We start from the raw sequence: 27063 nt of genomic DNA on the forward strand, positions 1-27063 counted from the left end.
ACCATTTTCAGCTCCATTGATGCAAACAGCACATTTGGCAACATTTCCATGCACTAATGCTGCATGAGGAGGAGGAGGTGGGTTAACTCCGCTTTCATGATGGAGAGGAATCAGCTGAACACACCAGGAAGAGACTTGAACCTGAGACAGAGCCCGTGGCATTACCAACCACTTTCCCAGCCATAGCAGAAAGTCTTCCCACAGGAATATCCCTATCCCTGCAGACAGGGAAGCACTCAGGAGGAAAGCAGCAATCCTGTAGGTACCTTCACTGCAACAAGCTACCACCCACCCTGTGATCAGGGCTCCTCGCAGCAGGCAATATTCACAAGTTCAGCACCTAATGTAGAGATAATATTTTTTAAAGCTCTCAGCTTAGGCCCAGTATTGTTACTTTATCCCACAAAGGTAATAAATGACTGTAGCATATGGGGTTATAATTGTTGAAGTGGTTAAGGCTTTTGCTCACCAGAGGGCCCTGTGGGAAAGGCACAGCTGCAGGCTGGATGGAAAAAATGCTTCATTTTGGCACAACAAAATTTAACACCTCTTTTGCTCGATAAAAATGATAAAAATAGGTACAAGACGACCAACTGATGACTAAAGAAAAACATTATATTTAATCACAGTATGTACATCCAAAATAAAAATTACAAAGCTGCAATTCAAAATGTATTCACAACACCATTCCACCACGGTCAATGTGCCAGATGCAGTTTTTTGCAAGCTACTGGCAAAAGGGAAATTCCAGCCGCAGACAACTCACTAACAGGCATCAGGTGAAAGGAAGACTAGAGGGGCAGCAGGGGATGCAGAGGCAGGAGACCCCAAGGAAGCTGTAGTTCTGTACTCCCTGCACACTCACTCACTCCCTACTTACCTGTCCCACCAGCACCCAGTATCTCCTGCATTCTGGTGTGGTTCTGTCCTTTCATCCCTGACCCCTGATGCCAGGCTAACATGAGACTGTCTCCTACCTCATTATTCATACTGAAATGTTCTGCACATAAGGCATTGCAAAGGTGTGCTTAGGCCTGTTAGCAATGTAACCATTACATACACTGGGCAAACATTTTAGTTTATATTGCACTCAGACTCTCCTTTCACAAAGAAACTTGCCTGAGGGCACTAAGGAAGTCCGTGGGAAAGGCAGGAAAAATCCCTGCTTGCAAAATCCCACTATCTCTAAGAGCATCCCTGCACTCTTTCAGATTAAAACAGAAATAAATTAGTTTATCAAATTTCTCATTGTTATCTTCCTCAGGTTTCTCCATTTTCTGCTGCAAATAATCCTCTCTTTCTTTAGATGCACCTTGGAACTCACTTTTCCTCATGTTAAAGAGGTGTTATCACTGGTGACAAATGCAAAGCTCACATTCTCAAACTGTGCTGGTGACTTGGAGCAATTGTACATCAAGTACAAAGTGTACCCCTTGCAGGGATTATGAATTATAGCATGCTGCTACTTCAGTAAAACTACATCTCGGCACAGAAGAACGGCACAATAAATGGTAAAAAAAATGTATCTGTATCTCCTTTTCCTTCTGCCAGTGTTCCCAGAGCTTCATGGAATTCAAATATACTGAATATATAAATGATTAAACAAAAAGGCAAATTAAGTTTCTTCTTAGTCAAAATCATGTATAGCATCAGTTTGGCATCTTACATGTCCTCCATGAGTGGATTAGTACTTAACATTAACTCCAAGGTGATGTCCATTAATTGCCTTATTACCCGGACACTTGCAGCCCTGTGGATGGTCTCTTTCTCCCTGGTGCAGGAAGTTTCCTAATTCTAATGAACACATTGGGTATTTCTATGGTTCTGTGGAACCAACAGTAGGTTATTTCAGTTTTTTCCTCCCTGCCAGTGAGCGCAGTGGCAGCAATCCCTCGATCCATTCATTGGCAGCCAACATCATCTCCTGCCAAAACGCCACCTCCTCCTGTGTGGAGTCCATCCAGTCCACAGAGATGCCATAGCTCAAACCTGAAAAGAAGGAGAAAACTTTGGGAGCTACACAAAGAGTTCCCACTCCATGCAAAAATACTCAATGGGATGTAACTGCTGCACCAGAGTTCAGAATGAAGTCACTGCAAAAGCCATAAAATGCAAGAGCCCTAAACATAACCTACCAAGGAAAGCAATATTGGGCTCAAGCCCTTTCTGCATATTTTTGAATGGTAAAGAAGGTCTTAAAGGCTTGTTTTTCCCCTTAAAAGATTTTCTTGTGGATAAGGTGGAGTGTTAATCAAAATTATCTTGTTTCATTTCTGTAGGAATCAAACACACCAAAGCAGAAAAGTGTGTACATCAATTCCAATTCAATCTAATTTTTAGGTGCCAATTACTTGTCAATGAGCGAGAAGTCCAAATTTAGATCACAGCTAATCTGGGATTTGGTATTTTTATGCCTTATTCTTGTTGCTTCTTCCCTCTGGAGAGTTCATAACCCACCTGGTGACATTAGAGAACATACAGGCAAATCCAATAGCCACAGTGCACCTGCAAAGCAGACCTTCCAGCTATCATGAGCCTTCTCCCCCAAGGAACACTTATCCTTGACTGCAACACTGAAATCTTTCAGAGAGCACTTCAAGGCTGGACAGTCACCAGATGGTGCTGTCCTGTGTGACATTCCAGTCCATCCTTGAGCACTCTTTTCCCTAGGAGGAGCACCAATATAACATTGGTTTGTCATACAGCCCGTTTTCCTGTAACAGCAGGGAATCTCTCTGAGGGACCCAAGGAGATTCTTGAGTTTTGCCAGACCTCAGATCTGATGTTGGCAGAAAATGTGGGAACAGAGGGTTATTACCATGGTACCAGGGCCCCCTCCATCCAAGGCATAGTGTAGGTACCAGTTACTGAGACACCCCATCCCTGGTTTCTCTCCAACACGAAAATACTCTGTAACTTCCCACTTTACCTTGTGGCTCAGCACTATGGTAATTGAGACAATATAAAGGAAAATACTCACCTGTTCCAAGGCCCAGCCTGATTCCTCCAAGGAAATGGTTGGTAAGCTTTTCATGATCCCACACAGTGAGTTCAACACAGGCATCCTTCAGATCTTCCGTATGAAAGCCATCATACACAATGGTGTGATTGAAAACAGGGTTTGTGTCTCTCTTTATGACTCGGGTCTTTTGGTAGCTCTTCTTACTGGTGTCTGGAAGCACATAGCTTTGAGAGGAGAAAACACACAGCATGAAGCATTGGACATTGACCAAGAGCTTAATCACAGCAAGGATTTTCCTAGTTTGACCACAGGTGAATAAAAAGGGCAATTCTTCCCTACAGTGCAACACAAAGGCTTTCCAGTATGGAGGCATAGCTTGGTGAGCCTGAGAACAGAGTAGAAAACATAGCCCTTTGTGGGGGCACAGAGCAGGAGCAGCATCGTGCTCATGCACTCACCACTTCACAAAGGAGTCAACTCCAGACGGACGCAACTGCAGCAGGTCCTTGACATCTTTGACCCAAATGTGAACTTCACCAGAGGGAGGATTCTTGGGCCCTGCCATTTATGAGAAGAGAAAAGCTGTCATGCCAGTCGAAGCCATAGCTCCCAGAATGACAGACCTGCTCTCCAGGGACCCACGGGACCCATATGGTTCCTCTGAGCTCACTGCCCCTCTGTGCTAGTTTTGCACATTGATTAGTTTTGGGAATGGACAACCTGTTAAACCACTGACAAAGCTGAACACGCCTCTGTGAACACACATTTTAAAATGAACAAACCCCGGGAAACTCTGTTCTTTCTTCTGCCTGAGTACAGGTAACAGGATGGCTGGGCAGGAGGCTGCCGCAGGGCCGGGCCAGGCCTGCACAGCCCATGGACCTGGGTGGGGCGAGCCGAGCCGAGCCGAGCTGAGCTGAGCTGAGCCGAGCCAAACTGAGCTGAGCCGAGCCAAACTGAGCTGAGCCGAGCCAAACTGAGCTGAGCCGAGCCCAGCCCTGCCTCTGCTGCAGTGCTGGCAGGACCGGGGTCCCCCTCCCCGCAGCGTGGCCAAGCCGTGTCCACAGCACAGCTTTAATGCTGCAATGCTGCCACTGCTAACATCTAGCCAACATTAAATCCTGCCCTGCCACCAGCCCGGGCCAAGCCCAGGGTCTGCTGGGCCCCAGAAGCAGCTCCAGGCTGGGCCGGGTCTGCTCTGCCGCAGCCCGCGTGGCCCAGCTGGGGTCCCCCTGCAATTGAATGCAGCAAAAGCCAGAAAATGGTAATGCAGCCAGAGCAACCACCACCATTTCTTGGTGGGCCCCTGCTGTCCTGGCCCAGCCCCCAGTGCGGCCGCTGAAAAACTCTCCACCACAAACAGCTACGGGCCACCACCCAGCAGGGATAACGTGACCATCTGCAGGCCTCGGGGAGATAGGAACTCTCTCACTGAACAGATGAAACCTGCAAACATCCATTCTCTTTATTGAGTGAAAGAAAAGGACAGAGATGAGGACATGCACAGAAACAGCATGGAGACATCGAGGTCAGACAAGAAGGAAGAGTCAGGTCCCTGATACGAGGGGATGGGGAGATGTCTTGGACTGAAATTCTCTTGTAAGCTATGGAGAAAATATGATTGATATATCAGACTCTTTTTCCCCTGTAACTCATAAAAATGCTTTTTTGGGGGATGAAGTGTTCTAGCTACAGTTATGAACAGAAGCACCAGTGCTGAAGTAAGCAGATGTTTGCGGTAACTGTGATTCCATGAGAAGTTTGAATACAGAGAGAGAGAAGAGTGATGAAGACCCATTGCCCCCAGGAAAGACCTCTGTTCCCAGAGCTGAAGATAATCTTAGAGTTAGATGAAGAGAACTTGTGCTTTTGAAGAGTTTCATCCTTAAAAATGGTACCCCGTAAGTTGACATGGTCTTTGAAAACACTTGTGGGGAAAACTGTTAAGTCATGGAAAGGGATTTTTACACAGTTATCAGATTTCCATTCTCCCAGGTGGCTGATTCAATGTGACACTGAAGCAACAAGAGAAATGTTTCTTGTGGAGAAGTCTCCATTGACTGAAGAGAGAGACTCCTCTCCCTAAGTAACTTGGAGAAAGACTATTTTAGAGATGGCAATCTGGCTGATTTGTTTCTGTACATTGTCAGTGTGAAAGAAGAGAGGGTATGGGGAGAGGAGAGTTGTTCTGAAGGTTTTATTCTGATTCCAATTATTTTTTTCTTTTAGTTTCTGTTAATAAAATGTTCCTTATATTCTTCAAAGTTTGAGCCTGCTTCACTCATCTCCTAACCCTATCTCACAGCAAAAAATGAGTACATAATTCTAGTGGGCGCACTGGAAATTTGGCCAGCGCTAAATCCACCACATAAATTGGAGTATTGGCCAGGAGACCTCAAACTGCTGAATCAAAACCACTACACCCTCCCTGGGGATCTCAGCCCTTCAGCCAGCTCCGTCACTCCTGCAGCTGCAGAGGCTCCTGACACAATCTGCCAGTGCTGTATCAGACAGGAAAACAGAAGGAACTGCTGAGCCAAACCAACCTTGTGCCTACTCCACATAACATGGGTTCTGTGCTGCTCCTACCACATCACAGCACCCTACAGTGCCCACATGCTCATAACAGGTAATGAGTGGGAGGTTGTTGAGCCCCTTCTCTCTCCCCAACACTTTCCCAGTAAAGTCAGATGTGGAAATCAGATGTAGGCTATAGGCACTGCATTTGTGCTGATCTCTAAGATCTTGCTCTAATTAGATTCCTCTTTAAGCAGGCCCTAAGCAGATGAGGCATTGCAAGCTGCGTGTTTGTGCTTGGGCAGTAGCCCTAAATGCATGAACCCACTTACCTAGGCTTCCAGGAGGGACATACTTAATGGACAAACTCATCACTCCTCGATGATCCACACCATTAACAGCAGAAAGGCTCTGAAACAGAAAGAATTATGACTGACTAAATGGAGGATTGTGAAAACACAGCAAGACAAACAGCTTTTAACTTCAGTGGAGGAGCACAAATGGACAAACTGATTTTCCATGGTTGGAGCAGCCCATTCTTAGGGCATATCATTTCTGTGTGGGCTTGTTCTCAAACTCAGTCTCTCAGAAGCAAAAGCCTGAGGATTCAGAGTACAAGGTTGCCCTTCCAGACATGTCCGGCTGGATATAATTAAGCATCTTAGAGGACCTTTATCTTTCAGAGCTATTTGCTAAAAAGGGAGCACATATCAGACCTGTGAATCCAGAAGCATGCAGGAAGCTGTACAGGCTTTATGAACAGTGGCACCTGAATATTTACCTCTCAAGGCACATCAGCTGCTTCACCTAGTACTCTGCTGTTTTTAAGGGATGGTCTCCATGTGAGTGGGGAGAATGGCAGTTCTGTCAAAGTTGCTGTGATTAGTGTCAGTTTGCATTTACGAAAGTGTCCCTACAGATCAGTCACCAAAACAGACCCGAGAAGGCCACTGTTCCAAGCACTGAACTGCACTAAGGTGTCCAGGGGATCCTAGTACAGTTCAGGTTGTTCTGCTCCACCATACCCAAAGACCTCAGAGGAGTCAGGAAGACTTCTGCCACCCTCAAGGCTTCACAACTGGGCTAGAAAGAAGAACTGCAGCTGAGACACACTTACCCGGGGCTTCAGCGGGTACCAGTTGAGTTTCCTGTTGCTCCAGTCCCAGCTGGCCAAATCTATTTCAATCTCTCCCAAAAAACTATTACGTCCCAATGGATCATTGTGCCAAACAGAGAGATTTAATTTTTGGATCAGCAATACCATTTTCTCTATTTTATACTAGAGGAAGAAAGAGAAGTCCAGTTGTTAAATTTTTTCTTCTGTTTCTGTCACAAACAGAAACAAACTACTCAAAAGCTTGAATAAGCTCTGAGACACTCAAACCCAACCACACACATGTACTACCAATGGCTTCAGTTTGAATATCATTTTCTGTCCTGTAGCAATACTACCACCCTGACAAAGCTTTTCTCCTGAGCACAGGGAAACCTGGCATTCCATTCATCACAGGGCAAAACCAATATTTTTACAATAATTATTAATACAGACCTGGGCATTATTAAATAATCCTCTATGCTTTGATGAGTATGACCAGATAATTCAGACCTTTCTTACCAGTCCTGTGCCTTCTGACTGCATGCCAGGGAAGAGGAGGGCAAACAGCCCTTCTCTGACTGCAGGTCCCTATTACATCCAAAGATCTGTGTGGTTTTGGCAGAGAAATCTTTGGTGCCACACAGATGGGTGCACAGAAACCTTTAACATCCCAGGCCTCTCAAAACCCAGGGAAGAGCAGTGCAGTGCTGGCAGAAGGCAGGCAAAGAATCTGGCCAAGAAAGCAGGATCTTTCCAGACCTGCCTGACAGAGGTGCCTACTACAACAGAGGTTTTCAGAGTGTGTATTTGTTCTTACCCGTAACACTTCATTGTAAATGGGGTTCACTGTCCTCTTCTTCACTGACGTTTTCCTCTTACCCATCCTAGCTTTGTCTGGGAGCAGGTAAGTTTTTACGTACCTAGAAAACAAACTCCAGTTGGACATTGCCAGGATGGGAGGGAGGAAGGAAGGGAGGCAGGGAGGAAGGAAGGGAAGGAAGGGAAGGAAGGGAAGGAAGGGAAGGAAGGGAAGGAAGGGAAGGAAGGGAAGGAAGGGAAGGAAGGGAAGGAAGGGAAGGAAGGGAAGGAAGGGAAGGAAGGGAAGGAAGGGAAGGAAGGGAAGGAAGGGAAGGAAGGGAAGGAAGGGAAGGAAGGGAAGGAAGGGAAGGAAGGGAAGGAAGGGAAGGAAGGGAAGGAAGGGAAGGAAGGGAAGGAAGGGAAGGAAGGGAAGGAAGGGAAGGAAGGGAAGGAAGGGGAAAGAAAATAGAAAGAAAATTTAAAGAAAATAAAAAAATCCTCCAGAATGCCAGAATTTAGCAATGTAGAAGTCACAAGGCACTAAAACATCACTCACGGGTCTGATCTTCCTTTCTTCTCATCCACTACAGCCAAGTCCTTGCACTGGGACACGTGGACCTGGAACTCACGGTTCTTCTCATCATAGTCTAGAGCAAATTCCACAGTTCCTTGGGCATCCACACTCCCAAAATCTCCACTGTAGACACTGAGCACACTGCCACTCACCTGCCAGGGGGAAGAGCAAGGTCAGTGCCACTGAAAAAGGCACAGTCTGACTCAGTTCTGGACAAAGATGATACTATGAGAAATGCATTCCCAGAGAAAAAATCTGGTGTTCCTGTCCTCATGCCATGCGCTGTTCTTGACACAGAGATGGTTCACAGCTGTGGCTGTTCTCAAGCAAGCCAGGCTAGGGAATCCAAATAAGGGTCTCATAAAGGTGTGCTATCCTAGACCAGGACTTGGAAGCAATGAATGCTCAAAAAATACAGAAGTTTTTCTCACTCCTAAATCCCAAAACTTTGGGAAATGGACTCAGATATTCCTGGGGGGATCACACATGTCTCTTTCCAATGCTTATAGGGAATAAACAAACTGATATCCTGACCTGATCTCATCACTAAGAAAGATATTGAGAGAACTTGAATTATATTACAAGAACTTGTTATTTCAGGTAGATATAGTCACATAATTGTCAATCCATTTATAAAACAGGTTAATAAGAACCCTATCAGTCTATAAATGTAGGAAGAACTATTCCTATCTTGTTGCTTATTCACAATGTGTATGGAGCAGCACAAAACATATACAACCCTGTTCTGAAGAGCCACTGCCCCACTGGAAACAGCCTGTGCTTGCCCCAAAGGCACGCAAACATGAGGTTTCTCCAGCTATAAATATGAAGCTAGGCACCCAAGAGTTATTTGCTTTCCCAGAACAAATTGCAATTTGCCCAGACAACTTGGGCTTCTTTTCTCAAATCTTTATCTTTCACTGGTAGAAAGTTACGAAGCACAAGCAAAGATCAGCTACAGAAAGATTATTTTCTTTTGCACCAATCACTCATGATTCCTGACAGGATATCATAAAAGCTAATACTGTTAACAAAGCAAATAATAAACCCCCTTGGCACTTTTCTGTGGTACCCATGTGAACATTTACCAAAAAACCTTCCTAGCAATTAACACAATTCTTTGCTGTCTTTCCCTACTTAGTTTGGTTCTGAATTTTATTATAACTGCTAAAAACCTGCTAAACATCTCCTGTCAGTTCTTGGAGCTGCATTTACCATCCCATCAGGATACTCACCCCAGCAGAGAATCCTGAATGAGATTTTCAAGAACACTTGCATGACCTGGACTAATTTTCAGCTCCCAGATGCTCCAAATTAGGAGAAGAATTCATGTGCCCTGAAGTTTTTAACATATTTGATGGGGGTTGGTTTTTCCTTTTCTCTTTGCCTGTGGAGTTTTTTTTTCCCCATTGACATGCTAAGAAGCACTCATGGCGAGGTCCTTGAGATAGGGATAGGGGGAATTTCACTGGTTTTTTTGGGAGTTTCACTCAGAGGGAGGAAGTGGGGTGGACACCTCGAGATTAGAAGAAGGTAGAAGGAGGGTGGGGAGCAGTCGCTGTCTCACACTCGCTCTTGCCTTCAGAGGAGGAGGTCACTGCTACCACAGCCATAACCCAGCTGGGAGCTGCTTCTTCTGCTGCTGCTAGATCCTGCAACCCCTGGCCTGCCAGGACAGCCTGCCACTTCAGTGTGCTGCTCCTGACAGTCCTGCTGGGGCACCAGGACCAACCCTGCCCAGGGTTTTGTGAACCAAATCCTCTCTTTTCCATCCCTGCCCGTCTGGGCACCGGGACCGACCCTGCCCCTGCCCCGGGGTTTTGTGAACCAAATCCTCTCTTTTCCATCCCTGCCCATCTCACGCGTCTCCCGCCATCACCGCGTGCTCCCCGAGCTCGCTCCACAGCGCCCCCTGCAGCCGCGCGGGGATCATCGCACCTGCCCTGCCCGCCGGGAGCCACCAGCGCCCCTGCTGGCCGGGACGGGAACTGCACCAAAGGGAAAGCGCCTGCGGCCGAGAGGGCTGGAACTGGGACCCTGCTTCTGTTTGCTGTTAATTCCATTGTGATTGTTGTTTTGTTTGCTTTGGTATACACACTGGTAAAGAACTGTTATTCCTATCCTCATACCTTTGCCTGAGAGCCTCTTAATTTCAAAGTTATACTAATTTAGAGGGAGAGAATTTACTTTATCTGTTTCAAGGGGGGGGGGGGGGGGGGGGGAACGACCCTGCTTTTCCCTAGCAGACATCTGTCTTTTAAACCAGGACAATATTTATTTACATTCATGACCTCTCCTTACCACCTTTGCTTCAGATATATTCTGTAAATCTCAAATATGCTCCTTGGAGAAATCCATAACAGTAACACAACAAATTCAAGCACTTTCAAGCAGCTCCCTCCCGAAATACTGTCTCTAAGAAACCTTTTAAAAACACTCAACTAAACACATTCAGCTTTTTTCAGCTTTCCTTAGAAGCTGAAGCTCCAAAACAAGCTTTTGGTGTCTGAGTTCCGTATCTGCTGATAAAGGATGAGCTTGCAGAGGGCACCCATCTGCAGTCCTGAACCACAAACATGTCCCTTAATAACTGTGTGCCTCATTTTCCCACCTAGAAACCCCCTCCCCCACCTTCTGCGCTGCCAGGATTCAGGGTATCCACTCCTGGGAGTGGGGGCTGTCACTTACAGGGAATTTGACCAAGGACAGCTCAGTGGGTCTCTATTTTTGAGGGGGTACCTGGATCACTCCTTTAACCTGAGCAAGTAATTAATCACCCCCATTCTTTTAATAATGTACCCTGCAGAAACCAACAGGATACTCTGGAGGCCACATCATCAGCACCAACCTAAATGCAGTGTCACCACATCTGACTGAGGAGCCCTGTACGGGAGCCGCTGGCGCTTGGTACCTACCGAGGAGACGGAAGCCATGTCGGACGAGTGGCTGCCAATGCTGGGTGTCTTTTTGTGCCTGTTAAACTGGAAGCTGATTTCTGAAGCTGTGTCTGATTCAGTCTGCTCAGAAAATAAGAAGCATCTTTAAGCTCTGCTGAACGAGCACTTTGCAACACTGGAGAGAAAAAGGAATTGCTCAGCAGAGTACCATTAAGCAGAGATCAGGTTAGGAGAGTGGAGGAAAGTGCAGGGAGCCTCCCCAGGGCATCCCCTCCAACCAGCACTGAACATAATCATGAACTGCCTCCAAACAGAGCTGCATGCCTCTGGGAAAGGGCACAGAACAGCATGGTTTGACACACAGAGCAACACCCTCCAGGATGGAACAGCTGCTCTGGGTTACTGGAGGGTTTTTTCTTCAGGCATTTCTCATTCACTCATGACATAACCAAGGCAAGCTCTAAAGCAAGTACTGTTGGTCTCCAGTAGAAACATTCTCATGACACCAGCTGACATTCAGGGAATGCTGTGAACACTACTTCAGCCATTTTTGGCATCAACCCACCTCAGACAATAGGAGAGGAGAGGATCTGCTCAGTTCTTTGACTCTTTCAGGTTCAAGAAATTGATGTGGTATCAAATGAGGTTTATTGTATGCTGCAGGTACAAAAAATGACATAAAGATAGCTTGTCAGAATCAGGAAATTATAAGTCACACTTCTGTTAAAAGGCACAAGGAAAGAGGAAAAACTTGTGGAAGGCACTGGAGTACCTACTTGCCCTGTCTGTGTCACCTGACACTGAAGCTGATCCTCCCCCCAAAAAACTGCTAATTAACACCCTAGAGCTATTTTCAGCATGTTTTCATCCACCGTGTGGGAGTGTGGAACTCCCTCTAGTGGCTAATCTAATTCCCTTATCAGCACAAGGACATGGATGTTGCCTGCTTTGTACAGACTGAATTTACTCTAAAACCACACAAATCTGTCTCCTTGTCAAAGAAAATAATCATGTACACATTTTTATCTCATAGCACATTGCCCTGTAGAAAAGAGCACTAAAATATTTATGCCTACATTTTCACCATTGTGTACACCTCTCAAATACTCTGCTAGACACAGAGGTGGACAATAGTGAGACTATCTAAAAGAAAGTTAGAAAGTTTCCTAGCAATAAAAAGATGGCTACCGGACTGCTTAGATGTCTAACTAAAACTTATTTTTTGTATCTTTAACTTCTCCCAATAACTCTCTTGAAGATTACTTTCTCCATCCCAGAATAATTTGTTTTGAAGATACATGTATACGAACATGCATGTTCATATACACATTTGTTTAGCATTTTAGGCATGATGATACATTCTTTGGTGGTCAAAATGCCCAAGAGATTCTTGATATACCCTTCATTTGATATTTACTGTTTTTATTTCCAAACTTGAATAAATAATTGTATCTACCCCTCTCCACAGACTATATGCTATACTGCAAACATGAAACTGAGGGTTTCCAAGGATGAGGTTTGGGGGTCTACATAAGGGGAAGCTGAAATCTTGGTTGTCTTGGTGAAGACCACATTCCTGAACAGCAACGTGGGGCCTGGAGCTTTGAGGCAACATGCCTTGTGACATGTTGGGCACCACATGATGGGACATTGCTTGGCACAAGGTGCCATCCCAGGTGGGCACAGCCACAGGACTGTGCAGTGTCACGTGCCAGCAAGCTGCCTCCCTCCCATAACCAGCGTTGGACTTAAATTGGCTCAATCAAAGCCTCTCAGTGCCTTTACCTTTACCTTTCCTTGGGCATTGCCTTCCCATCCTTCTCATTTCAGTCCTGGCAGCTTTGGCCTCACCACTTTCCTTTGAGGCAAGCTCTTAGCTTGCCAGGTTTCACTCTCTGGGGATTGTCATTGGCTTTCTTGGGCACAGAGGTTGCTGCTGCCTTCCCTCAGGTGCTTCCCATGGCTGCAGCTTTCTTGGCTTCTTTAGGTAGGTTGCTGCTTCCTTGGTTGCTTTCTCCTCAGCTTCTCTGGGTTTCTCAGGGAGAGACTGTCACCATAAAACATGTCCCAGCTGGCAGCTGGGGGTATCAGTCCAGCCACGGGCTCTGCTCTGGGTGAGGGGAGAGACCTCATAAGCAGGAATCTGTGGCATGACTCACACGATGACACCAGGTCTGGCACCTGGGATCAATCCACAGGCTGCCAGCAGATCCCACAGCCCTTGAGCAGGAACAGAAGAGATGAGCACGAGCTTCTTGCCAACCCTTTGAAGCCCTTGTGTTTTTTGCTGAAGTAACAAACCATCAATCTAGCTGTAATTTCCTGGCTCTGAATTTAATTTTAGGCACTATAAACTCTCTAATTTGATGATGAAACTATATGTCATTTTCCTAGCCTGGTACATGCACAGAAGCATGGTGATAAAAAACTGGTATAATATATTACCTTCAGCAAATGTAAACCAAAAAGAAGAAAGATGTTACTCACTATCTGTGGTTGTGTAAATGTTCACCATGCTCTTTGCAAGATTAATGCTATTTGCTCGCGCCAGTGTCTGAGCAGCAGGAGAATGATCCCCATCTTCCTCTGGAATACACAAAAAGCCAAATCAACATGGTAAATAAAGAAATAGAAAGGGGCAGTGCATGCACAAGCCCGTGTGTGTGTGTGCCTCCCTTGGTCATTCTGCCTAGAGCACACTGCAGTTGCATTGCACAGGGCTGCTTCCCAATCATCCAGGTGCTCTGATGTCTCCCCTGAGAAAACCTCTACACATAGTGCCAGGAAATGTAAATACTGGATTAACCCATTACCCAAGACAGACCAACTCTTGTGAAGAGCTTCTGGTGAAACACAGCCATCTGCTAATAATCATCCTGAAATTAATGAATTAATAAAGAAAAACACCCTGAGAAATACTAGAATGATCTAGTGTATAAAGATTGGACTTAATGATCTTAGATGTCTTTCACAACCCGTAATGTTCCATAAAGAAAATATTTACAATTACCTGAAGCACAACTCAGGATTTTCATAGCAATTTTATATTCCTATGCAGAGCTGTGGGTAATCAGAGCCTACATGTAAAGTGAGTTGCATATAGCAACACTTGTTTTCTCACAGTAATAGTCACTACAAGAGCTCATCAAACCCAGAGGAAGAGGCTGCTAAAATGGTGATGCTATTGACACCATCATGGTTGAGAATATGGTATCAGAACCCAGAAAGATCAGATTCCTTGTATAGTCCGCTTTGCTTCAAGTTTAATATCAAAGTTCACCTGTGCATTCCAAAAAGACAAAAATTGTCATTTAGGCACTGACAGCCAATGGCTATATCAAGGTACTCTAAGAGCCAGTGTATTTATTAGTGTTCTTTGCTTCACATTTTATTTCTTCTGCTTGTTTTAGACTTCTTTCTACTACCGCTAAGAATTCCTCCAGTCCCACATTTGAAGAAAACACAATCTTGCTAGTGAACGAAATAAAGTGAGTTCCTGTGATGTGTTGTAGGTAGTGCAGGGCTGTCCCAAGAAGAGGTGCTTGCAGGTAAGGCACAGGGGACTGGGAGTGGGGAGGAAATCAAGGGGACATGGCACCATCCCCTCCTACACTCGCACTAGGCTACACAGGATTTTTTTCCAGAGCTGTTTGCAGAACACATTCTACACAAGCTAACTCTGCACAAATTGCAAGATAGAATGAATAGCCAGATGAAGAAAATGTGCAAAATGCAGAAGGGTTAGGGAAGAAAACAGGCTTAGGGATGGCTTTTTATTTGGATTTCACTGGGTGCAGTCACAGCCCTCAGTACCTGAGTAAACAGCTGAGTTTGTCCCCTGAACAGCTTCTCTCTCTCCAGATGCTTCACTGGGTGTTGGCTGGTCTGAAGACTTGCACATTTTTTCCTCAGGTAGCTCTCCATTTATTTCCATGTTGTCTTGAGTGCCCAAATCAGATCTTTCCTCTTTCTCATCATCACTTTCACCATCTGTGAGTACAGGCTCAATCATTATCTGCACCCTGCTTGCCAGGGACCTTGCTGTGGGCTTACACCTTTCCTCCACAACCAGCTCCTCCACAGGTGTCCCTGGCTCCAGCGTGCTGCCAGACACATCCTTGGTAGGCAATTCAAGTTGGATGGAAGGTGCTCGCACAGGCAATCTGGATTTCTTGGAACAGTGCTGCCCCACCTTCTCTTCCTCTGGCATCAGCAGCTTCCCATTGCTTTCACTCAGCGAGTCATTTCTTGTAACCAGGTCACCTCTGCTCTTGGCATACGTGGATCTGGGTGTAACAGAACCCAAGCCCTTCCTTGCAGGAGTAGCATAGCTTGGCTCTTCCTCACTAGAAGACAACATTATTGTCCTTTTGTAGGGGGTCCTCGTTTTGGTGAAGGCACCAGGTTTTTCTTCAGCATCCTGGCCTTGCCCAGACTGCATGGAGAGCGAGCGGCACAGCTTGAAGTGCCGGCCGTCTGCCTCTGTCCAGCCCAGCTCTGCCACTGTGTTCCCCACTGCCACCGAGTCTGCTCCCTTCTCCCAAAAGTTCTTCAAGTTCCTGAAGTGCTCACGGTCGAGGCCGATATCCTCCTCCTTGTTACTCATTGATGAGATTGTGTAGTTCACACCTTGCTTACCAACCCGGCTGCTCTCCCCTTCTGTGGGCAGTGGTCGGGGGCTTGCCAGTGGCTCTTTCTGTGCAAGGCTGTTTTTGGCTGGCCCCACATGATTCCCAAACTGCTCAGATCTGGGGAGGGTTCTGCCGGGTTTCTTCTTAACTGGTATTTTGCTGGGAGCATAAGCTTCATCGGGTGGAGATTTTAGCCCCTCTGCGGTGCAGGCGGCCCCATCAACAGCTTCTCCTCCAGCTGCAATGGTATGCTGAGGCACAGCATCCTCTGAAAGCTTGGTGGGCAATGGAGATACTCCATGACCTACAACAACAACAAATGCTCACAGCCTGTCCCACTGCATCACATCAAATCTCAGAAGGTCTGGGCTGCAATTTCTCAGTGAGAAGATGGGGAATTTTCAGAAATCATCAATATATTCCTAGTTCTAGTCCATATTCAGACTCTAGAAAGCTCCCTTCCATCTGAAGAAAGCCCTGAAAACCCCAGTCCTTCTCCCTGCAACAGGGCACACAAAAAATCCACTGAGCTCTAAACTGTTCCTGCGAACTGTGGATTTGTTTCCAGGTTCTCTTTCAATTTGACAGCTTCCCTACTGGCTATTTGCAATGTTCTAATGCCAGAAAGAGAGGGTAAGTCCTCTTCTGGATTAAAGAGCTGAGAGCCAAGCACTCAGTTCAATATGTACAGAGAGCCCAGAGAAGTTTCAGTCATCAGATTGCTTTCAGCCTCAGTCCCTGCTGCCCTGCCTGCAATTCACAAAGTGCTGTCAGCCCATTCTTATATGCCAAAGTACTCTTTGTAATTTATTTGTACACACAATGAAAAGCATCTTGTCTCTTGGAGTTTGAAGTTGAGTAACAAAAGCACCAATAGCTCACTGAACAAAATACTTACCTTTCCCATACAAATGAAAGCTGTTTGTTGCAGTGACAAATGGACTTATTCCAGTGTCACTCTCTGAGGAAGAGACACCATGTATGCTGGATTTCTGAACAGAAAACAAATCTTATCAGTGTATAGATACTGGCAAGACTGGAAAAAAAGTATTTCATTTGAGCAGAGACACCAAGGCAGGCAGCCTGTGGAGACCTTGTCCTTAGGTATAGATTGTGTGAAGCTCCAAGGAGTAACAAAACGAAGTGCAGAGGTGTTGGGGGTTGTTTTTTCTTTTACTCATTGCCTGTGAATTTCTCCTATTGACTTGCTGAAGAAGCACTGATGGCTAAGAACTTGAGATAGGGGAGGGGGGAACCTCTGGTTTTTGGGAGTTCCTCTTGGAGGGAGGGAGTGGACACCCCAGATTAGAAACAGGTAGAAGGAGAGCTGGGGGGACAGTTGCTCTCTCGCTCGCTCTTGCCTTCAGAGGAGGAGCATCGCCACTACCCCTGCCACCCCAATGCTGGGAGCTGCCTCTTCTGCTGCTGCTAGATCCTGCAACCCCTGCCCTGCCAGGACAGCCTGCCATTTCAGTGTGCTGCTCCTGAGAGTCCTGCTGGGGCACCAGGACCAACCCTGCCCAGGGTTTTGTGAACCAAATCCTCTCTTTTCCATCCCTGCCCGTCTGGGCACCGGGAGCGATCCTGCCCCGGGGTTTTGTGAACCAAATCCTCTCTTTTCCATCCCTGCCCATCTGGGCACCGGGACCGACCCTGCCCCGGGGTTTTGTGAACCAAATCCTCTCTTTTCCATCCCTGCCCGTCTGGGCACCGGGACCGACCCTGCCCCGGGGTTTTGTGAACCAAATCCTCTCTTTTCCATCCCTTCCCGTCTCACGCGTCTCCCGCCATCACCGCGTGCTCCCCGAGCTCGCTCCACAGCGCCCCCTGCAGCCGCGCGGGGATCATCGCACCTGCCCTGCCCGCCGGGAGCCACCAGCGCCCCTGCTGGCCGGGACGGGAACTGCACCAAAGGGAAAGCGCCTGCGGCCGAGAGGGCTGGAACTGGGACCCTGCTTCTGTTTGCTGTTAATTCCATTGTGATTGTTGTTTTGTTTGCTTTGGTATACACACTGGTAAAGAACTGTTATTCCTATCCTCATACCTTTGCCTGAGAGCCTCTTAATTTCAAAATTATACTAATTCAGAGGGATGGGGTTTACTTTTTCCATTTCAAGGGAGGGCCCTGCTTTCCCTAGCAGACACCTGTCTTTCAAACCGAGACAAGAGGCCGTGCCTGTACTACCTTGTATGATGCAGACAGCTGGACAGGAAGTCTTGGCTTCAGTTTTGGCAAAATTTTCTGCTCTGTGGCTTCAAGAGTAGGTGTACTGAATCTGTGGGAGAAAAGAAATGCCTGAACAAGGAGGTCTGTGGTAACAATGTGCCTGTTTGGGTGCTCAGGCAGTCTTCAACATCACCTCAGTTCTGCTCAAATGTAGAACTTGCTCAATAAAAACAAAGTGTGTCAACTACTAGCTTTATTCAGACTTTCCCCCTCTCAGAAGTGCCAGAAGAGCCCAAGGGCCATGCAGAAGGGACAGACATTTTTATGCAATGGCCCAGGAAGGAACAGGCCACACCCTGCTTAAGACTGAATGAAAAAAACAAAGCTAGCTTTTCAGGATTTAACCAACTCCCCCCAAAAAACCACTGGGTGTTGTGCCAGCAAAGCAGGAGTACCTAGGGCCTCTGGATCCTTCATTAAACAACACCCAATAATCAGCTGCAAGAGGTTTCCAAGTGTTGTCAAGGCCAATATTTAATATTTAACTGGAGCAACTGCCACCTGTGGAGAATGATTCCTCATTCTACTGACAAAAAAGGCAAATGATATGGGAACAACAATGCATGAATATGTGAATACTGTAACTGCTTCTCCATAGTCCATGGATATTGAGTGAGGTCACTACTAGCTCACTGGAGTGCTTTTAATAGATGTTGCTACTCAGTCAGCACAATGTGAAATGCTACCAAGCCTTGATGGAGAGTGGTGAGCACTGGAGACAGAGGTTGGCACCAGCAGGAAATGAGCAGTTTCCTCAAACAGTTCATTTCCTTAGTGTTGCTCCATAACAAAAATTAAACAAATAAACCCATAATTACTTTGAAAAACTAACCAGCATATCCTGACATTAGAGACAGCTTCCATTTTACTGATCCTTTATCAAATCATGCAGGATAAGCACATTAGCACTTGATTATTAGGGGTGGATTGATATTCTGACAATTCCTTGGAAGAAGAACTTTAAAAATATCTGATAGTACGTATTACTTATACAGTCTCAGAAACTCAGTAAGAGACCAGGGTTTAATGGTTTAATTCAATTTTGATTAGAAGTAAGAGCAGCAGCCTGAGCATGACAAACACAGCAGTGTTACCTTCCCTCTCCTGCATCAGCAACGTCCTCAGGAAAGGCAGGACTTGGGGCAGCTTTGCTTTCCAGACTCATCTGGATGTGCTTGTTGGCTTCATCTGTAATATAACAGAGACAACTGAGAAATGACATTTCATTAAACTTGTAATGTTTGGTGTGTTTTGTTTGGAGTAAGAAAATGCTTTGCCCTATGAAAAAGAGACCCACCAGCACTGGGACTCTTAATCCCTGGGAGTCTAAGAGGAGAAGGGTTCAGGGGTTCTGCCTGCTCTCCCCATGGATGGGGTGGCCCCAGGGCAGCAAAAGCACTTCCAGACCCCACAGGTCCAAGAGGACAAAACTGCCCAATGCCCAACTTGTGCCAGGAGCTGTCACATCACTGGAAACCTCCACAGGACGCTGCCACTGACTGTCAATAAAATTAATCTGTTCCAGGATTTAAATTCAGTCATTTCCTGTTTTGACTCAAGTCATCCAATCTTGGCAAACAAAGGAGGAGGCCAGTACAGATAATGAGGAGATCCCTGTTATTTTTACTGGCACAAGGCCCATCTAGATCTTCTAAGCCCCCAAAGACGCCAAATTAAAAACAATAGAGGACGGTAACTTTTACAGCAGACTGCAGGGTATAACGCCGCATTAGATATTTTGTTAGCAAACGGGTTTTCTTGTTACTGCAAAATGCAAAGGATTAAACTCTCAAACAGTGAATAAAAAGTAAGTTTAGTCTGGTCAACAAGATCTGCACTTATTTATTCATGCGGCTAGGTCTATTTTAAAGAGAAAATCTACCTCTTCCAAGAACTGCCAAACCATTTTAGGATACATTTCATTAAAAATACAACAAAAAGTAATATTAAATAGTATAGCTTTGCTCGTTGTCCGGTTGGAAAACCACACGAGGCCCAAAAGCAGACCAGTCCTATGGTGAGAAGACTCAAGACTCAACACTGCCTGCATGGTGCCATCCAGCATTAGCACAGTCAGCCTGCCAGTCACAGGAATATCCAAAGATTCACTCCCCCTTGCCTGTGCATTCCTATGAAGAAAGATGTTGCGTTCCAACCAATCTCGTTCCAATCTTCCAACCTGCCCAGCATCTGGCCCTGAGGTGCAGGGACACAGCAGCTCAGAGCTGCTCAGAGCTGTCTGCATTAGGACTGAATTTCTGTCACACACGGGAGGTGGCAGCTGAGGGGCCCCGTGGTGTCCACAGCAGTGGGAAGTTGGGGAGCTGCTCCTGCTGGAAAACAAGAGTCTGGTTGTGTTGGAACAAGACAGTTTTAGAGAGAATGTTTTTGAGAGAGGGACTGTTTTGCCCATGCCTACACTGATGTGCACAAAGCATCACTGAACATTGTTTTAGGAGAGAGAACCCGAGGCATGTTTGTGGCATGTGCAGGCCATGGCACATGCAGGCACAGGAAGGCACACTGAGGAGAATTTATTGACACAGTGAGCCACATCCTCCTCTTCTGCCTCAGAGCTGGGGGAGGGAGGTACCAGCAGGTAGCTGTGCTGGAAGTAAAGGAACCAAACACAGAGCTCCCATGCTTTCCCTTTGCCTTGAAAAGACCTTGACAACCAAAGACTGCATTCATTTCCCATCCCACTTGCAAAGGCACTGTGTCATACTTGCTGTTCACTGACACTTCCCTTTCAGACAGAGCTCTCCATTCCTGGCTGGCAGAGGCAACAGGAAGCCTTCACTTCCACCCATCCATATCCCTCCCCTGAAAAACTGCTCAGCCACTGACACCGCCTGGCTCCTATTGCCACAAATAGTTTAGTACATTATAATCCATCAAGACAAGCAATATGCCTTTGTTAACTTTAGGATAAAACAATGTAAGCAGCAAATTCCAACAGAAATTAGGAGTGGCCTGACCAGTTTAACTTGCCCATACATGTATTTTTATACATATGTATAAAAGTGACAGACACTCTAACACTTTTACTCATTTCCTACCACTCTAAAACAAAGATTCTTAGTGCCTGGGATATTCAAAACTAACTGTGCATCAGGGCTCACTTGCCACAGCAGGTGGATAAAATGGTCTCTCTTGTAGGTGATTTTTACCCCTCAAGTATTGTACATAAGTGCAAGGAGAAATTATCATCAAATTCATCCATCTGTGCTACTCCACAGGATGTAGTTTAAATATAGGGTATCTATCTGTTTTATAGATTTGTATGACTGCTCATGACTAGTATTTTCTACCACAATCAATACCAACTGTGAAAACCCTTACGGATCCCCACAACCCTCCCTTCTGAAGGCTAAAACCCTCCTCCAGAAAAGATCACTGGGAATTTTCCTTTGCAAGCACAAATTTCTACCCCTCCTCAGCCTACCTACCTTGCAAAGGGAATGTCAGCAATTATCTCAGTGGGGCTTTTCCATGCAGGAATTTTCTCATTTCACTCCCTAACACAGACTTAAGTCTAAAGACTTAAATAAGGAGTTATGAACACAGATTTGACTAAATGAACAAGTACCCCTTCACCACCTTGAAAGCCAACAGAGGTGAATGACTGATCTTTCCAGGGGAAGGAAAAAAGGTGTCAATATGGCAAGCAAAGGCCTTTATCTAAGGTGAATATATTAGCTGAAAAATCTTGATGCACAACAAGTGATGTGGAATGGCAGTGGAAAAAGTAAGAGGAAGGAGTAAAGTCACATGTTATACCTGTGCTTTACCAAAATAAGTCTGAGAATACAAATAGAGGAAAAGGGGAAGAAAGAAAAGTTGAAAAAGGAATAAAGGCTAAATCTAGACATATATTTTATAGTAATTTAATAACATTTGCTTTTTCTTTCTCAAAACATCAATAGTCAAGTAATGCAGGTGCAATGACTGTCTCGTGTAAAACTGTTGCACTAGTAAGGAGATTATTTTATATGATGACCTGAGATATCATCTGATATGTGCGCATCATCCCTATAAGTTAAATTTAAAATCAACAGTACTTCAAATTCTGCATTCCTGAAGTGGGCAGAGAGCTAAGAGGGCAAGGTAATGGGCAGACAATCCAATTCACTGCAGGCTGGTAGCTGGGCTGCAGGTGACAGAGAGTTTGCCTGAGCTGAGCCCCTGGCAGAGAAGCTGCTGAAGCTCTGCCACGAGGGTGCAAGCACGAATGCACATCCTCAAAAAGAAGAACATGCTCTGCAGAAAAGCCAGGCACCTATGCCAAGATGGAAAAGGTTTTATATGTTTTATCGTTCTGGAGGTATGATAAAATAGTAAATTTAATGACATCATGAATTCATAATACCAAGGATAAAAGCAACTTCATATGAAATATGATGGGCCAGTTCTGCATGAGAGGCTCCAGTAAATCTACGCTAAGTTATGAGAGCTGTCAAGGGTAGGTAGAGAGCAAAAAGAAAATAAAGCTCTCAGTGAAGTCCCTACTCAGCATTTAGCTTTCAGAATGTCTAAGTAATGTGGGGCAAGGAGGGGGTACCCTAACTCGAGACAATTCCTGATACAGACACATCCTGGCCAAGGAGGCTCACCAAACAAAGGACTGGTCTATACTGCTGCTCCCCCTGGCAGAAATGGGAAGCTAGGCCCAGGAATGATGGCTGGACTGAACTGCTGGAGGTGACATTTGAGTGCTGGACAGATGCCCCTCTGCCAGGGCAGTAGCCTTTACTGCAAAATAACAGAGCCCAACTATGGGGTCCTTGTGTTAGAGACAGTGGCAGGCTTTGCTTAGAGCTGCCTGTCAGGGTCAAGGCTGCCCCAGGGCAGCAGCAGCCAGCACCTGCCCAGCCATGGCTGAGGATCTGTGACTGCCCACGCTGACAAATCATCAAATCATCAGCAGGTTGTGTGAGCCGTGTGACACTGGGCTGTGGAGGTGGCTGGCCTGTCCTCATGTGGAGGACTGAATGTGAATCAGCCCCAGCTCTACTTTGCACAGATGTTCAGCACAAAGTTCCAGCTCCAGGCTACTTACATTTGGACTCTAAGCACGGTCCTGCCTGTTTCACACAGGACCAACCTCTTGCCCTGAGCTGACAAATTCTGATCTGTTTTACACAGCACCATGAAAGTTTATCTGCATGTCAAACACGCAAAACATCTGCTTCCAATTAGCACAAGTGGCACACAGCCTGGGTACCATTCAGACTTGGCCACAAAGCCCTTCTTACTTTGTAAACCACATTTTTCCTTGGAATGATTTCCATTAAAAAGCAATGTGTGGACACTCACAAGTGGGCAAATACATGCCAGGAAGAGGGGCACCTTCTCCCTTTGCAGAAATGTGACTGACCTCACCACTCCAGATGCCTGTGAGAGCAGCTCTTGTCAGACCACTTCAGGAACTGACAAGTTTGACCCACACATGTCAACTTGATACCAGAAACTGTCCTACATCATCCCATTCTCTTTTTAATTCTGTGGTAAGAAATTATACCAATGACCTCTAGCAAACAGAAATTTTGGGAAAAAGAAGCAAAAAAAAAAAAGAAAAGAAAAAAGAAGCTGAAATGGGGAAAAGGCATTCACTGTACATGGCTTTTGCCTTGGTCCTCTGCCACACTGTCATTTTTTCTTTGGGTCCTGATTTTGATAACAAGGCATGTTTCTCTGGTACTCAAAACATAGATGAGAATTCCCTTATAACAATACAGGGATTGGTTCTCAACAGAACTCCCAGCCAACAGACTCCCAGTACACGGAGACTCCCATCCTGGACCAATTTTTTTCTGGTCCATCAATTTGTTTTCTTAAGATGTATACTAACATACTTACTTTCTAGTTTGCCCTTTTTCTTTCTAATTGACGCCCGAAGTAGATCTGGCCCCTCCAAGTCTTCCTGAAACCGTTTTGCCTTCACTTCCGAAAACCATTCACCTGTCACAAACTTCTTCTTCTTTTCATCCTTGATGGAGCCTTGTATCCGCCTGAAAGTCAGTGCAAACATTACACACCAAAAAGATTTTCAAAGTTTTGATTTCCCCTGAGCTACCTTTGTAATATGTCCACCTGTCTGACACCACAAAGGATCCAGAGATTATAGTCTGCAATCACAAGAGCCAAACCAGCATTAAAACAGCAGCTGATTTATTCTTTATCTGACCTGGGAACAGCACCTTGTAAACACAGGCTTTCACCTCTTCCAAATTTCACAAATCCAAATCATTCACCATTCATCAAATCATTCATCATTCAAGATTTGCCCACTTGCTTGGCCACCCTGAGGGTTAAGGAAGGGGCGCGGCTGTTTGTCTGTCTTGCACGTCTCCATTTTTTTTGTATCATTACCTCTTTATGAGTAACAAAATCTTTTGGATCAAATTTGCTGCAAACCATGGAAACAAATAATGATATTTAGGGAAGAAACGTGTCCCTGCAGCATTCTCCCCGGACACTGCTCCTCTCCCTGCTCCCCCTGCCATATCTACTTTGGCATTCGCATGGTTAGCTTTTCCTCCTAAGCATGACTTCTGCTGTACCTTGCTTGGGCACACCCAGGGCTGGCTTTTGACACCTAAACCTGTCAGTGCTCTGTTGCCAGCCCATACTCTAATCCTGGTCACCATGGTTTGCTGAATTAGCTGCCTTTCATCTGACACAGCCTAGCACAATTCAGGGTCCCTGTGAAACCTGGGAGGCCAGAGGAAGCTCCCACCTCAGCCCAGTTCTCAGCAGGAAAATGGGGAAAACCCCCAGATAGCCCTGGATCCTTGAAGGGTCACATTTGGCTGCCTAAAGGCCAGGAGCAGGAAGGAGCAGGAATAACTGGGCTCAAGCCTCTGCAGGCCATGCTGGGGACTCAACAGAAGCTCCCATCTAGACCAGGGCTGCACTGCCTCCATGAGGGTCTCAAAGTGTTGGGCCAGAGTTAATAGTTATTTTAATCTTGCTGACAGCAGATCAAGGAAATGCCATTGACTTCATTTTTCCCAGCAGGCAGGTCGTGTTGAAACCAAACATGTCTTACTGCAGGTAGCCAAACTGACAGCAAGGGGTTCTGGGCAGGACCTAATTCACTTCAGTCCCAAATCAAAGCCTCTTGTGCAACAGCTTTCAAAGAGAAGTGAAAAACCAAAATAATCCAAACAGTCTTTTAACCAAACCTCCACTTCAGAGGAAAAATTTACTCCATTTCAGAAACAAACAAACAAAACCCAAAAGAAATTAAAAACGAACCTTTTTGAAATTATTTCAATTCAGAGGAGAGGTAAGAGAAGGCAGACACATATACCGTAAGTCCAGGTTTCTGACTTCCAGCTGATTCCCCAGCTCCCACCTCCAAGCAGAGGCCAGGGCACACAGGCTCCCAGGAGCCTGCAGCAAAGCTTCCTGCTCTTCCTTCAAGCCTTGGGCATCCTTTCTATACAAGGCTTACATTTTTTTTGGCTCAACAGCAAATCAAAGTTTCACATCCTTAGTTGGGGTAAGCTGGCACTGTGCCATCCACACTCACTGAGTTACTAATTTCTTGCCATGGAGAATTCAGTGCCAGCTCTCTAAGCCTTGTGCATACTGTAAGCCCAGATGGTCAAATGGATGGCATTTAAAAAGCAACAGCAACAACAAGCAATCCTGATCAACCAGACCTGAGCTCCAGAATGGCCAGTGGCAGAAGAGCTGAAGTGAGTGAGAACCCAAGGCTCTGGAATGGCTCCCTGAAAACTTCTGGCAGATCACGTAGCCTCTAATCACCCCTCTCTGTATGACAGATGGTGCACACACACCCACCTCAAAAAGCAATGGTGCAACGTACAAACACAGAAGGGGATATAAAATCTAATTTTGTAAAATCTCATTTTAAAACACACTATGGCCTTTCTGTGCTACCGAGTAAAACAAGGTAGCAGCTACTCCCCTGCTTAGACATCTAGCACCAAGAAAGCAGCGTCTTCCTCCACCAAACAGGAAAGGGGTGATTGCCCTTGGCATCTCTGAGGATTGATCATTAACTCAGAACACTCCCACAAGGAGAGGACAGCAGCAACAGAACAATGGCTGAGAAAGGTGAGGTACAATGAAAAGATCGATCAGAATCTGAGCAAAAGGGTCAGCACTGCTGCAACCTGCACCTCTCCTTGTTCACACACACACACACACAAACACACACACATACATGCTCCTCTCCCAAAGAAATGGAAAAAAAATCTTCCCCAAGGGAAGCTCACATCCTGCTATCACATGCTCTCTCACCTGATGCGATCCACATCCTTCTTCTTCAGCTCTGCATCTCTCTGCAGAACCTTCATCAGCTTTTCATACTCCTCCTCGGTCAGGAAGCTCAAGTCCAACATCTTCCCTACAATCTTCAATTCTTCAGATGGCTCAAGCGAAGACAGAGCAGGCACTAATGCAGCCCAAGCTGCCACAGTGCCATGGGCAGCCCCTCACAGCCGCCCTGGTGCTGAGCAAGACGTGGTTGAAGAGAAAGGATTCACCAGAGCATAGCTTGGGTGGAACTCACCCTAGCACCTGCACTTGCACCTCCAGGCTCTTGGCCGGCACGTCTCTCTGCACTGCATGCCTTCCCTTGCCAGGAAAATTCTGTCAGCAAAATTAGGCTCCTTTGCTTTTCTTCAGGCACAGTTGCAGCGATCCGGATGCCGACGTCAATCACGGAGGGAAGCACAGGAAGGAGAGAGCTCCTGCCGCCCACCAGGGCTGCCTCAACAGGCACGAAAGCTCACCTCACCAATGGCAACCCCAGCACCTCCGGCACGGGCCCTCCTCAACAGGGAGGTCTGCTCTGCGGAGTTCAAGCACCCCTGCAAAGAAATAAGAGGCACCGAGATGCCTTTTATGATAAACGTGACATATGGTAACCGATTGTGTACACTGGGGGTTTTTATTTGTTCTACAGCACAAGTTCCAAAACAAGCTGCCCTACTTTTCTCTCTGTCCTAGAGCTCCTCATGTGGTATTAACCTAACCAAGACAATGTGTAATTTTAGCCCTTTTCTACTAACACGTAAACAATTGACTCAGCATGCTACAAACAAAATATACATATAAATTACCAAACTGCTTGCTTGCTTTTTACCTCCATTCTTCTTATCCTCACTTCTTTGTGCCCTAAATGAGACCAAGGACAAGAAGCCAACCTTTTTAAATCAATCAGAAGGTGAGAGAACAGCAATCTGCAAGCATTTATGCTGTGTGTTATGCTATGAAATACCAGGGGTTGCTCATTTTCTAATATGTGTGCCCTTTGCTTTATGCAGCACTGATATTTGCTATTCAAACACTACTGGTGCAGATCACTTTGTGTTTCAAAACACAG

General features: G+C 45.9%; 1 protein-coding gene across 2 annotated transcripts; it reads right to left on the minus strand.

The window, feature by feature from the left end:
- Nucleotides 1-1843: 1843 nt before the first annotated feature.
- On the minus strand, nucleotides 1844-26077 carry LOC134050037 (synaptotagmin-like protein 2). Of its 2 annotated transcripts, none has more exons than XM_062502851.1 (16): nucleotides 25977-26077; nucleotides 23562-23713; nucleotides 18797-18890; nucleotides 17661-17751; nucleotides 16374-16467; nucleotides 14658-15779; nucleotides 13332-13430; nucleotides 11410-11501; nucleotides 10863-10964; nucleotides 7930-8099; nucleotides 7393-7495; nucleotides 6597-6758; nucleotides 5812-5890; nucleotides 3421-3520; nucleotides 2981-3186; nucleotides 1844-1989 (listed from the first exon to the last, which is right to left on the minus strand). In XM_062502851.1, exons 1-16 carry the CDS (start codon nucleotides 26075-26077, stop codon nucleotides 1844-1846), a joined length of 2913 nt encoding a protein of 970 aa, XP_062358835.1. The 2 variants fall into 2 exon arrangements, with proteins under 2 accessions (XP_062358835.1, XP_062358834.1); XM_062502850.1 differs by having other exon boundaries at nucleotides 18797-18910; nucleotides 23558-23713.
- Between the last annotated feature and the right edge of the window lie 986 nt (nucleotides 26078-27063).

Source organism: Cinclus cinclus, chromosome 15 (genome assembly GCF_963662255.1).
Source record: "Cinclus cinclus chromosome 15, bCinCin1.1, whole genome shotgun sequence".
NCBI lineage: Eukaryota > Metazoa > Chordata > Aves > Passeriformes > Cinclidae > Cinclus > Cinclus cinclus.

Coding starts and splice junctions, on each gene's coding strand:
- LOC134050037 (XM_062502850.1), bottom strand. CDS start 26,077: ATGTTGGACTTGAGCTTCCTGACCGAGGAGGAGTATGAAAAGCTGATG. Junction 8,100..10,862: donor ACATGGCTTCCGTCTCCTCG/GTAGGTACCAAG, acceptor TCCCCCTGGCAG/GTGAGTGGCAGTGTGCTCAG. Junction 1,990..2,980: donor CAGGCTGGGCCTTGGAACAG/GTGAGTATTTTC, acceptor CCTTCTTTTCAG/GTTTGAGCTATGGCATCTCT.